Source organism: Schistocerca piceifrons, chromosome 8 (genome assembly GCF_021461385.2).
Source record: "Schistocerca piceifrons isolate TAMUIC-IGC-003096 chromosome 8, iqSchPice1.1, whole genome shotgun sequence".
NCBI classification, from domain to species: Eukaryota; Metazoa; Arthropoda; class Insecta; order Orthoptera; family Acrididae; genus Schistocerca; species Schistocerca piceifrons.
In genome coordinates, this window is record NC_060145.1 from 4,624,420 (window position 1) to 4,638,773 (window position 14,354).

A 14,354-nucleotide genomic window follows, 5' to 3' on the forward strand; every position below is an offset into this window, starting at 1 on the left:
CATTGGCTACGGGTAGTACTTAGATGGGTGACTGTCCACTTATTCCACATGTTGTTAACAGTTTTCCCTTTGGCTTTACAGCAGAAGGGACAAAAGTGGCGAGAGCTTAGTCCATGATCGCCAGTCTTTGCACCACTGTCCTGGATTATGTTCCAAACCTCTGAGCGTCTTGTGAAATCAGGGCATGCGATACTGTTGATAGTGATCCATCTGTCGGATGGGTGTACTAAGCTTGGCAGTCCCCTAGGTGCTCATAGGGACAAGCAGATTATGTACCAACCTCAGCTTTCATATTCTCCCTTCCCTCATCATCTCCAGCACAAATATGACACTACGCTATCCATTACAGTCATCTACAATTAATAGATACTTACACACACAGCTCTCAACTTTGTGAAGAGAAGTGTGTGAGGGTGCAAAGGATAGGGAAAACCATTCCACTTCGGTGACTGAACCTGCCTTTTGGGGTCTCCTAGCCATTCACACCATACAGCTTTATTTCAGCATGTTAGAGTGGATGGTGAATTTTCAACAGAAATGGAGTATGTGTCCTGAGGATGTATAACAGGCTTGTTAATGTTTCCTATACATGCAAATGATTTACGAGCTAGTTAGCAGTATTCTGATTTGCCTCTGATGAAGTTGTTTCTTAGAGGAAAGTATTATCCCAGGACGTTTTTAAGGAATTACAAAAATGGCTTAGGAGAAGCAGGGCCACATGTGAAAGCTTCCAAGTCATATAATAGTTCCACTGCAATTTCTGCACAATATTTTACGTGGAGGTGACAACCAGTCAACTGCCCACCCAAATGAGTGGCCATTCCCAAAGTGTTATCAAGAGCAGAATTGTCACCCAGTGGGGCAGAACATGCTGCTGACCATAACATTGCTGAATTTGAATTTCTACTTCTCAGCTTGTGCCATCTGGATCCTTTCCTGTAGCACCAGCTTTACTGAACTATGTAGATGAGAGTTATCCTCGTAACACATCCTTTGTCCACCATAATGCTCCTGTCCTCAATCTCCTCTAACCTTCTGCAACCCACCTCCTCTTCTTCAAAGTCTCCCTTTTCCCTTGTTCCGTTACCCCCTCCCAATCCACTACCCCACGTCGTCGTCGTCATCTTCCTCATGGTCATGTGCTGCAAAAACTCGCCAATTCCAGTGATTTTGTGTTGCATTCCTGTATCCTGTGTACCATCTGCCTCTCTGTACTATATTCCTATCTTGTACACATGCTACCTCCCTCCGAGATGATAGCTATCTTTCCCCCTCCGCCTCCCTCATTTCTCATCTCACCCACTTCACATAACACATCCCCTTCACCTGCCTGCCGGTGTGTGTGTGTGTGTGTGTGTGTGTGGGGGGGGGGGGGGGGAGGGGAGATCTGCCAATAGACAAAAAATAAAATAAAAATAAAGCCACTGTGGGCCAGTAGCATAACTGTGAAGATATTCTGTATCATCAAATCGGACAAAAATGTGGTACGCTGTCAAATTTTGTTCAGAAATCTAGAAAAACATAATCTACATACTAGTTCCACTGCAATTTCTGCACAATATTTTACCTATTCACCTGCATCTAATATGTGGAAGATACGTGCGTGTGAAAAGCACAAGCTATGTTTCCTATTAGTAGTTTTAGCTTTACCCATGCTGGTTCTTTGAGAGAGGCTTCTTTTTAACCAGGAATGTTGTAGTGTTAAAGTTTACAATGTGCTCTAGTATTCTGCAGCAGATAATGTTACAGATTTCACCCTACAAGTTATGAATACCAGTATGTTGCTTAATCTTTAATCTTCCACAGACAGACAACCACTTGCTGCATGAGAGGCTGACAAATATGGTTTGTAAAAGGGAATAATTCTTAAGCATATTCCGCGCAAAATTGAATAGTATTTGTCAGATTTTTTGTCTTATTTGATTCTAATTTACTTTCAGTAGCAAGTTGGACACAAAGCCAACTTCCACCACAGTAGCATAAGTTTATATGCCAACACAGATGATGAAGAAATTTGAAGAAGGCATGATGAGATAAAATAAATTATTCGGGTTGTTAATGTAGAGGAAAAATTTGTAATGGGGGACTGAAATGCTACAGCAGGAAACAGAAGAGGTGGAAAAATTATTCGGGTTGTTAAGGTAGAGGTAAAATATGTAATGGGGGACTGAAATGCAACAGCAGGAAACAGAAGAGGAGGAAAAATAGTAGGAGCATATGGACTGGAGGAAAGGAATGAAAGAGGAACCTGTCTGGTAAAATTTTGCATAGAACATAATTTAATTATTGCTAACACTTGGTTTAAGAGTCGTCTAAGAAGGCTCTATATGTGGAAGAGACCTGGAGACACTGGATGATTTCAGATTGATTGTATAATGGGAAGGCAGATGTTTCAAAATCGGGTTTTAAACTGAAAGAATAGTACAGGGCAGCAATGTATACTCATACATTAATCAATCACAGATTAACACTGAAGGGAAGCACAAAAAGAAAGTAAGGAGATGGGACCTGGGCAAGTTGAAAGAACGAGAAATTATTGTTTCAGAGGTGGTATTACGCAACACGCGTTTAACTAAACTGGGGACAGGAATACAATGACGACAATATTATGAAAAGAATAGATTGCTACTTGACATGTTGAGAAGTTGACCTGCAGATAGGCACAACAAAAAGACTTCTATATATTTGATCTTTTGGTAAAAAGGTCTTCTTGTAAAATGGAAACCAAACACACAAACACAACTCAAAAACACATGATCACTTTTTCTATCCACTGGGCTGGACTGCATACAGATACTGTGCATGATGGGGAAGCAGTCTGTGGGTGATGGGGGTAAGGAAGAGACTCAGCCGGGAGAGGGGTAGCACGGTAGGTGTGATGGAAGTTGTAGTGCTTCTTGTGGGAGCTTGCAGGAAGGTGGTGGGGGGCAGGGTATCTGTGCTAGGTGCAGTCGGGAAGTTTGAGGTAGGAGGGAGAGGAGAGCATAAAAGGAGAGAAGCAGAGGAGAGGGAAAAGACTAGTGGGTATGACAAGCAACAAGCTGTCTGTGTGCATGAATGGCAAATGACAAACTGTAACCAAGGGTCAGCTGGACCATCCAGTTGCTGAAAGTGCTGCTCAACACAGTGTGCTTCACTTCTGTGACTGCTTCATAGCCTTTCACCATTTGTATCCTTCCTACCAACATCAGGTGCTCTGAATTGCTCAGGTGTGAGTCTTCCTGCACTATGTTCCACATTCCTGTAATTGACGTGGCTTTAACGTTTGCTGGTCCCTGACCTTCACATTACTTATTCCCTTCCCTGCTCCCACTCCAGCACTGCACAGCTTTCTATTCCATCAACACACCCACTAGTCTTTTTCCCACCTATACTTATCTTGTTTACCACTACCCCCCCCCCCCCCCCCCCTTTTCCCAATTCCTTGAGACTGCAACTAGCATCCTACCCTGTCCCCACCACATCCCTGCACACACCTGCAAGTAGTACTAAACCTCCCCCACCTCCCTACCTCAGTCTCCTCTTTACCCCACCATGCACAGATCGCTTTCTATCAGGCGCAGCTGGTGTACACATTCAGACCTCAGCAACCACTGTGTGTGTGTGTGTGTGTGTGTGTGTGTGTGTGTGTGTGTGTGTGTGTGTGCACCTTCTACATTAGAAGAAGTCTTTTTGGCCAAAAAATGAAATGTGTAGCAGTCTTTTTGTTATGCCTGTCTGCAACTTGACGTCTCCTCCATATGGTAAGTAGCAGTACATCCTTTTCAATATATTGTTGTTATTCCATCCTGGATGCTCCATTGTTTGGACACGAATACTGTAATAGGTGAAAGATGAGGTTTGGGAGGTGAAATAGTGAAGGCAGCAGAGGATCAAATAGGTAAGATGAGAAGGCATACTAGATAGCCTTTAATAACACAGGAAATATTGAACTGAATTGACAAAAGACGAAAATATAAAAATGCAGCAAATGAAGCAGAAGAACGGGAATACGGATGTTTAAGAAATGAGATTGGCAGAAAGTGCAGAATAACTGAGCAAGAATGGCAAGGCTGTAGGAGCATGTACAACTAGGGGAAAAGTGAATACCACCCATAGGAAGGTTAAATAAACTTTTTGAGAAAAGAAAAGCAATGGTATGAATATAAAGAGGTCAGGTGGAAAGGCACTGCTGAGCAAAGAAGGAAATGTAGAAAGGTGGAAGAACTGTATTGATGGGCTCCACAAGGAAAATAAACTGGAATGCAATGTTATAGAAAGGGAGGAGGAAGTAGATGAAGATGAGATGGGGAATATGATGCTGCAAAAAGAATTTGACAGAGAATGGAAAGACGTAAGCCAAAACAAAGCCCCTGGAGTAGACAACTTTCTCTCAGAACAGCTGATATCATCGGGAGAACTAGCCATGAATAGACTGTTCCAGCTGGTGTACAAGATACACAAGACAGGGGAGTTGCCCTCAGACTTGAAGAAGAATGTAATAATTCATATTTCAAAGAAAGAAGGTGCTGACAGGAGTGAGTATCACTGAACTACCACTTTAGTAAGTCATGGTTTCAAAATGCTGACATGAATTATTTGCAGAAGAATGGAAAGACTGGTAAAAACCAACCTCAGGGGAGATCATTTTGGGTTCCAGAAAACTGTAGGAATGTGCGAGACAGTACTGATCATATGACTTAGGAGAAGAGTTAAAGAAAGAAAAAATTACATATTGTGGTGTTACATATCACTCTGGTAGAGTAATGTGTAAGCCTACGTCCATCTAGTCTACGAATGATGGTTGCAATCTGTAAATGATATCGTGATCTATTAATAAAGACTAGGAAACTGTATGGAGATTGCATTACCTGTTTTTGCTTGTAACGAGTGTACATAGGGCCGCAATATGTCTTCAAGGTACAGTGGTGATCATAGTATCTGCAAGAGATGAAGTATCTGCATGGGCTTTTGTGTTAATGCCATACATTATCTTGCCAGGAAAGAGTAATACAGCAATCTGTGAATGAGTGCACACAGTATAACAATACTGAGTGACATCCGTGCAGAAATAGAAGATGATATGCGAGTTGCTTCCATGTTTCATTTTTGTGTCATAGCTTGAGAACTCAACTTCTGTGCATGTTCCTTAAGTTTCAAATAGAAAGAGTAGTTTTATTTCTTTGTGCCAGTATGTGGAGGTAGTGAGAGAACAACCTTATTGTGTTACCAATGAAAATATTATACATGCTCAAGCATTTCAGATCCAGCATTACACAAGATTGCAACACCTAGTGTGAAGTCCGATCATCCTGCACTATCACCGTCGTACCTAAACCAATTTCAGGTGCAGACATTGACAACTACAAGATGAGAAGTCAAATCTGAACTCACACATGTAAAGGGGAACAAAGCAGTGTGTAGCTTTTGTGTAGTCAAAGAAAGTGTTTGACAATGTTGACTTGAATACAGTATTGGAAATTCTGAAGGTAGTGGGGATAAAATACAGGGAGCAAAAGGGATTCACAGCTTGTTCACAAACCAGGCTGCAGTTGTAAGAATTGACAGACATTAAAGAGAAGCCATAGTTGGGAAGGGTGTAAGACAGGGTTGTAGCCTACCCCAATGATATTCAGTCTGTGCGTTGAACAAACTGTAGAGGAACCAAATAAAAATTTGGAGAATGAATTAAAGTATGGTGAGAAGAAATAAAGACTTTGAGGTTTCCCAGTGACATTGTAATTCCAGCAGAGGGAACAAAGGATTTGAAAGAGCAGTTGAATGGAGTGGTCAGTGTCTTGAAAAGAAGTTATAAGATGAATAACAACAGAAACAAAACAAGAGTGGTGGAATGTAGTTGAATTAAACTGTGCAATGTTGGGAATTATATTACAAAATAAAATGCTGAAAGTAGATGATGTGTTTTGCTACCTGGTCAGTTAAACAACTTCTGAGGGGCAAAGCTGAGAGCAACTGAAAGGTAGATTGGTAATGGCAAGAAAACTTGTTTCTGAAGAAAAGAAATTTGTTAATCTCTAATATAGATTCAAGTTTTAGAAAGTCTTTTCTGAAGGTATTTGCCTGGAGTGTACCCTTACATGGGTGTGAAGCATGGATGTTAAGCATTTCAGACCAGAAGAGAATAGAAGTTTTTGAAATGTGGTGCTGTACTAGAATACTGAAGATTAATATGTAAAATAAAGGACAAACAACCACTCACCCATAACTGAGTGACATGTAGCAAATGGAAATATGCACAGAAAACTATTTTAAACTAGTGTTCGAGCATTTGTCCTTTCTCTAGTAGAAGCACACCCATTCATGTGCACAACCACAGAGACTTCCAAACACACTCACCCGTAGCCATGACGAGACTGACTGTTGATTGTCGAAAGCAATCCCCTGGACAGATCGGAGTATGGAGGGGCTAGGGATTGACACACAAGGTGAGGATTTAGGGGAGTAGTGTGAGACAGGTGTCTCCATAGATGACTCGCTGGCTGCACAACAAGATGGAGGGTGCTCAGAGGGTAGATTATATAAAAGATAAAAGGTTGGGAGAGGAGGGGAAGGGAAGTGAGGAAAGAAGAGGAAATTGAAGATAGAGAGAGAGAGAGAGAGAGAGAGAGAGAGAGAGAGAGACTTCTTGGGAAGGAGAGGAAGAATGGTGAGAGAAGGTGGTACAAGATCTAGATAGGGAAGAAGTGATGTAGACAGAAGAGGAGGAAAAAGGAAAGGTGGGGCAGTGGGAAACAGTTAGTGGAGGTTGGCATTGCAAGAGTGCATGGTATGCTGAAGAGACTATTCACACCTGCCTAGTTCAGAGATACTAATGCAAGAATGGAGTATCCAAATGGTTAATGTAGTGAAGCAATTTCTGTTGAAGTCATTTGTGTTGCAGTGGGTACTGCAAGATCAAGTTTGCAGTTTGGCACAGTTTTGCAGCAGTTGTTCATGCTGGTTAACTGTCAGGCCCACATAGAGTGTTGTACAGTAATTGCTGCATGTTGTTGTTGTTGTTGTTGTCTTTGTCTTCAGTTCGAAGGCTGGTTTGATGCAGCTCTTCATGCCACCCTATCCTGTGCAAGCCTCTTCACCTCCAAGTTACTACTGCAGCCTACATCCTTCTGAACCTGCTTGCTGTATTCATCTCTTGGTCTCCCTCTGTGATTTTTACCCTCCCTGTTTCCCAGCAGTATTAAATTGGTTGATCCCTTGATGTCTCAGTATGTGTTCTACCAACCAGGCCCCTTCACCTAGTTAGGTTGTGCCACAAATTTTTCTTCTCTTCAATTGTATTCAGTATCTCCTCATTAGTTACATGACCTACCCATCTTCAGCATTTTTCTGTAACACCACATTTCAAAAGCTTCTCTTCTCTTCTCTTCTAAACTGTTTATCACCCATGTTTAACTTTCAAACCTGGCTGCACTCGATACAAACACTTTCAGAAAGGCCTTTCTGACAATTAAATCTATACTCAGTGTTAACAAATTTATCTTCTTCAGAAGCACTTTTTTGCCATTGGCAGTTACATTTTATATCCTCTCTACTTTGAGCGTCATCATTTAGTTTGTTGTTCAAATAGCAAAACTTGTCTGCTACTTCAAGGCTCTAATTTCCTAATCTAATTCCCTCAGCATCGCTGGATTTAATTTGATTACATTCTGTTACTCTCATTTTGCTTTTGTTGATCTTCATCGTATAGCATCTCTTCAAGACATTGTCCATTATGTTCAACTGCTCTTCCAAGTTCTTTGCTGTATTAACGGTATAGCAGTAGCTGTCAGGCTGTCGGTCTCACCTTCTCTGTATGCAAACGACTTCTGCATTTCGTACTGCTCCTCCAGTACTGGTGTTGCTGAGCTGTGCCTACAGGGAGCCGTCCACAAGGTGCAGTCATGGGCTCTATCCCAAGGTTTCCAGTTTTCAGCTGTGATATCGTGTGTCATGCACCTCTATCAGCTTCGTACCATTCATTTGGAACTAGAACTTTACCTTAATGACAATCCACTCATGGTAGTGGAGACATATCGATTCTTAAGACTGGTTATCAATGCCCGATTGACATGGCTTCCTCATCTTCGTCAGCTGAAGCGGAAGTGCTGGCAGCATCTCAATGCCTTCTGCTGCCTGAGCAGCACCAACTGGGGTGCAGATTGCTCTACGCTGCTGCAACTCTACAGGGCCCTTGTTCAATCCTGCGTTGACTATGGGAGTCTGGTTCATGGTTCAGCGGTGTCCGCAACATTGCGTTTACTCAACCCAATTCACCACTGTGGCATTAGACTGGCAACAGGAGATTTTAGGACAAGTCCAATGACCAGCGTCCTGGTGGAGGCTGGAGTCCCTTCATTGAAGGTTAGGCTTGCACAACTGCTCACCAGTTACAGTGCACTCATTCGTAGTTCTCCTGAGCTTCCAAATTACCATCTCCTTTTCCCATCCACGGCGATTCATCTTCTGCTTCGGAGGCCAAGGTCAGGGCTTACGATTACGGTTCGTGTCAGATCTCTTCTGTCTGAAGTGGATTCCTTGCCTTTACTACCTACACCTGAGGTCCATTCACGTACATCTCCATGGTTTACACTTAGGCCGAAGCTTCTCCTGGACTTTTCTAATGTTCCTAAGGACTCAGTTAACACCGCAGCTCTCTGCTGTCACTTCCTCTTTACTCTTGACTTGTACCAGGACCATGAAGTTTACATTGATGGCTCGATGCCTGATGGTCACGTTGGCTTCGCATATGTTCATGGGGGAGATATTGAACAGCACTCCTTGCCAGATGGCTGCAGTGTTTTCACTGCAGAGCTGGCGGCCATTTCTCTTGCTCTTGAGCGCATCCGCTCATACCCTGGTGAGTCGTTTCTCCTCTGTACTGACTCCTTGAGCAGCAGTCTACAAGCTATTGACCAGTGCTACCCCACTATCCTTTGGTAGCGACCATCCAGGAGTCCATCTATGCCCTGGAATGGTTTAGTCGTTCCGTGGTGTTTGTGTGGACCTCAGGAAATGACCTTGTCGACAGGCTGGCCAAACAGGCTACACGGAAACCTCTTCTGGAGATCAGCATAACTGACCTGCGATCATTATTGCGCCGCAAGGTTTTTCAGCTTCGGGAGACTGAATGGCATAATCTCGGTATGCACAACAAATTGCACACCCTTAAGGAGACTACAAATGTGTGAAAGACCTCCAGGCAGGGACTCTTTGGTTCTCTGCCGGCTCTGCATTGGCCATACGTGGCTAACACATGGCTATCTCCTCTGTTGCGTGGACCCACCTCGGTGTCACTGTGGCTCACATATGATTGTCATCCACATCTTGCTGGACTGCCCACTTTTAGCCGCTCTGCGGCAGACTTTTAACTTTTCCACCACCCTACCCTCGGTGTTGGACTACAATGCCTCAGTAGCATATTTAGTTTTACATTTTTTTCTTGAAGTGGGGGTTTTTATCGTACCATATAATAGTGGGCATTTAGCGTTCTCTCTGAGGTCACCACCTTCCCTCCATTTTAACTCTGTTGCACTGTCTTTGCATTTGTTTGTCTTGGTGGTCGTCTTTCTCGCTACATGCGTTCATCTCGCCTTGTCTTTTTGGGGTGGACATTTTAGTGTGTTGCAGAGTGGCTGTCTGATCCTCTTTTATTATTGTGATCAGCCAGCCCAAACCATCTGCTCTATGGTTTCAAAACCTTCTACTTTTCCTTGTGGTGTATGTTTGCCCCAGTTTTTGTTCATTCCATTTGTGTTCTTCTTAGGTGTGGTGTTAGCTGTTTTTGTACCTCGAGACTTGCTTGCGTCAAGAAAAAGGGACTGATGACCCTTTAGTTTGGTCCCTTTATACCCCAAACCAACCAGTCAATCACACTCATATTGTTTATATACCAAATGTTTCTGTTTTCTTGTACAAACATTTATTGCATCCTCTGTGAAATTCACGTTGATAGATCAAGCTGGTCTTTTCATGCTTTAAATTGTTTTCTGTTAAAGATGTTCGATCACACAGTGAGCACTGTATGTTCATGCATTGGCATTTTGAAGGATGATACCGTCACTCATTGCTCCAGTGAAGACATACATAAGCATCAAAGATGTTACGGCTGTAGACCTTATCGACTTGTCATTTCCAGTGGAAACAAGTGATGTGTGTCAGTATTTATCCGTACATCATCTCTCTCACACGCCGACACAGAATTTTCTGATGGCATTCCAAGTCTTACATCACACTGCAACTTAAATTGGAGTCATCACTGGAAAGAACTGTTTGACACACACACACACACACACACACACACACACACACACACACACACACACACACACACACAGATATGTATTCATGCACTTGCTGCGAATGCACCATCCAGTGACAAATGCCCCACAGTTCACAAGCCTTCTATGTACAGTACTTGATAATATCACAGTTCAAGTGGCAGCATTAGTGGTAGGCAGTAGTTGAAGGGGGTCAGTGGTTCTATTCTTTTGAATATGTGACAGTTAATATTTGTCATACACTGATCATCCCTAACATAATGGTCACACATCTTATAGGAGGTACATTCACTTTTTGCACAGATAACGGCGGCGAAATGTAGTGGCATGGAAGGAATGAGGCCTTGATTAGTCATTCGATGGAATTGGCACCGCAGACGTGCACATGTGTGCCGCACGCCCGCCCCCCCCCCCCCCCCACCTCCCCTCTCTCTCTCTCTCTCTCTCACACACACACACACACACACACACACACACACACACACACACACACGATCACCTCATTCCTGTAAATTCTGGGGAGGGGCTGATGATCTGTGATGCCATGTTCAGTCACATTCCAGATGTGGTCAATTGGGTTCAGATCTGGTGAGTTGTGGAGACTGCACATCAGTTGGAACTCGCCACTGTGTTCCTCGAACCACTCCATCACACTTCTGGCCTTGTGACATGACACATTTATCCTGTTGAAAAATGGCATTTCTGTCAGTAAACCTGATCATCTTGAAGTGGTGTACATGGTCTGCAACCAGGTACTACTGGCCATCATGGTGCCTTGCACAAGTTCCACTGGATCCACGGATGCTCACATGAATGTCCTCCAGAGCGTAATGGAGTCACCGCCAGCTTGTTTCCATCCTGCAGTACAGCTGTTAAGGAGCTATTCCTCAGGAAGATGATAGAGTCAAGCCCTCCAATCAGCATGCTGAAGAAAGTATCGGGATTCATCAGACCGTGCAATCCTCTAACACTGCACCAACATCCAGTGCCGATGGTCACATGTCCAGTTCAGTCGAAGTTGCCGATGTTGTGGTGTTAACATTGGCACACGCATGGGCCGTCAGCTGTGGAGGCCCACCATTAGAAGTGTTCAGTGCACTGTGTGGTCAGGCACACTTGTCTCTGCCCAGCATTAAAATCTGATGTTAGTTCTGCCATAGTTTGCCACCTGTCCTGCTTTACCAGTCTTCCCCGCCTACATCATCACACATCTATATTGAGCTGTGGTTGTTCAGCCCCATGACATCTGGAGATGGTTTCAACTTGGTTTTGCCATGTGTTGAAGACACTCAGCACAGCACTCCTTGAACAACCAGCAAATCATTCAATTTTCAAATACTTGACCAGATCCTCCAGGCCATCACAGTCTGCCCTTGGTCAAACTTAGATTGATTGTAAGCCTTCCTCATTCTACACACAGACAGCCTGCTCACTGATACTACATGCAACGTGTGCGTGTCTGACTATCAGTTATTCCTCACCAGGTGACGCTGCTATTGCCTAGATGGGTTTATAACAATAGTAGGTTGTTGGTGATAATGATCTCGCTTATCAGTGTGTGTTTGTCATTGGTGGATGTCATAGTCATTCACTATCTCCGCCTGAGCCTTCTGGATTCTGAACTTGAAGTTATATAAATTTTACCACAGTCTGTGAACAACAAAGACACAAATATAACTCTCCCACCTACCAAACTATGGGAGCAAGTACTGTTCTTAAATGTGAATGTGCTGTTGTCTGCTATGTACACTTGATACAAGTTGACAGAAGTGCCTCTGGTTGCTTGTATTAGTGTTAGGTGACAGTTCACTCTGCATATGTGTTGGTCACTTAATTCTCATGAACTGATTTTTGCATTTAATATGTGAAAAGCACTGCTAATCTTAGAGATTAGATGACAGGTTAGATTAGATTGGATTATAGTCTCTTAAATTGTTAGTTACTAGTAGTCTCTCTCAAAAATTACATCTGAAACAAAAATCTGAAATTCTTAAAGCTTCGCAGCACTTAAATCACAGTTGAAGTTCCATTTTAGTAATTATAAATGGATGTGGGCGAAATTTCTGTTTTACAGCAGTTAAGTTTCCTTCTGCTCAAAGTTTTCTTGTGAAATGTTGTAGAAAGGAAACTTGACCTTTCATATTATGGTGAAGTTGATATTCAGTATATCATTTGTGTTCTTTGTGTTTCAGAACACAGACATTGAGACAGCTTTTTAAAGGCTGCTTGTGTGAACAAATTATTTATTTCCGTAGTTATAGATTAATATTATTTTGTGTGTGTGTGTGTGTGTGTGTGTGTGTGTGTGTGTGTGTGGCAAAAAGATAATTTTCATGATTTTCATGTTGCTTTTTATAGAAATTGCACTAGAGAGGGAGGTGGAAGGTGATTTGATTCTTGGTGACCTTGGCCATGGAGTACCATTCCGAGCTGGCTCGTTTGATGGAGCTGTCAGTATTAGTGCCCTACAGTGGTTATGCAATGCTGATAAAAGAAGTCACAATCCTGTTAAACGACTGTACAAGTTTTTCAGTACATTATACGCATGTCTGGTGAGTCGTGGTTCTTTGTATTATTTTGTACCAGCTGTTACCCACGGCTGTGCTCACATATCAGTATTGTCGTATGAAGAGTGGTGCTGAGCAAGCAAGCTATTGTACATGAAATTAAATCGACTGCTCTCACTTGTCTGCGTGTTTGGGTAGGCATAGCTCATGATATGCACACCGTTCTCCCCCCTCCCAAGCTATCACAAAACATGATGCATTGGCATGTACAGCATTGCTGCTGAGCAGTGCATACAGAGGGGCATGGGCAGGAGTGTGCATTAATGCATCGTGCTATTGAAGTAGCTGTGTCATTTCACATCACCTCACCTATGCCTCCCTGTTTGACCATTGTGGATTTCATTGATATTTTATGTGTACACTCACACGTGTCCCCAGTGGATATTAGTAGAAGCAATACTGGCAGAGGTAGTCACTTGTTTGACTCCATGCACAACTTTGCACAGAACAAACATGAATTTCTGGCAATTTTGAGCTGTTATATCTAAGGCATTATTTTGTTGAAAGAAATGAAATTGTGCCATATTGTACAACTTTACGCATTCTCTTAAGAATACTAATGAAAAGAATTTTATGAGTGATATGCAGCCATAAAATTTTAGCAAAATTGCCCCAAAAATTCTCAATGTTTGGCTTCTTATATCTCGGGGACTAAAGATGTGATGAACATTAAACTTGGCTTGTGGTACCCTAAAAACACAAGATTCTCAAATATAATTTTTCATTTACATACCATTTTCAAATGCTGAATACGTTAAATGCACAGTTGAAGATGTGGTAAGAAGGTAAAAAATGCTGTGATTTTTTACTTGATTTTGCAAAAAAATTTTCCACACTGGGCTCATTAGAAAGACCATGGTATTAACCACAGAAAAAGTGTATTCGATTATCCGTCGGAGGCTAAAAAATGCCAGATACTTTGACTCAAAGTTGTGGCTGAAATTACTGCATGAGATAAATTGTAAAATTTGGATACTTTTATCTCATGGAGTACAACGCGTACTGAACATGAAACTTAATGTGCAGTCGCTTAATAGCACAAAGATGTGGACTACAAAATTTCATTTCACTTCTATTTTCCAACAGTGTACAGATTTGTTGATAAGTTGATGATTTTTTGTGAAAAGGTAAAACAGGATATATTTGACACTTCTTTTACAAATATGGTTTTCTGTTAAAGCTTCGAAAACAATGTGTTTTAAGCCCCATCGCCTGCCCTCCCCAAAAACAGTGGGGTTTAATTTCCAATTGTGGGGTCAAAATACTCAGAAAAATCAAACTGCGATTAAAATTTTAACTTTGGCTTCTTATCTCATTGACTAAATTCACGATAAATATGAAACTTGGGTCACAACAACTTAGCAACCTAAGGCTTTTGCAGTATAAAACATCAGTCACATACTGCTTTCCAAATTTCTACAAAATTGGTTCAAACTTGTTTTTTTGTAAAAATTATAAAATAGATAACATTCAGTTTGCTTTTAGAAAATCTGTTTTGCAAATTGATTTTAGACTACTCACAGTTGGAAAG

At 42.1% G+C, this 14,354-nt stretch overlaps 1 protein-coding gene across 1 annotated transcript in view; it reads left to right on the forward strand.

The window, feature by feature from the left end:
- The window catches only part of LOC124711746 (probable 18S rRNA (guanine-N(7))-methyltransferase), a 39,083-nt gene that overhangs the window by 9,957 nt on the left and 14,772 nt on the right, over positions 1 to 14,354 (forward strand). The window contains exon 4 of the mRNA XM_047241958.1: positions 12,615 to 12,808. Within this exon, the coding sequence (XP_047097914.1) occupies positions 12,615 to 12,808 (194 nt within the window). The remainder of the gene's footprint in view (positions 1 to 12,614; positions 12,809 to 14,354) is intronic.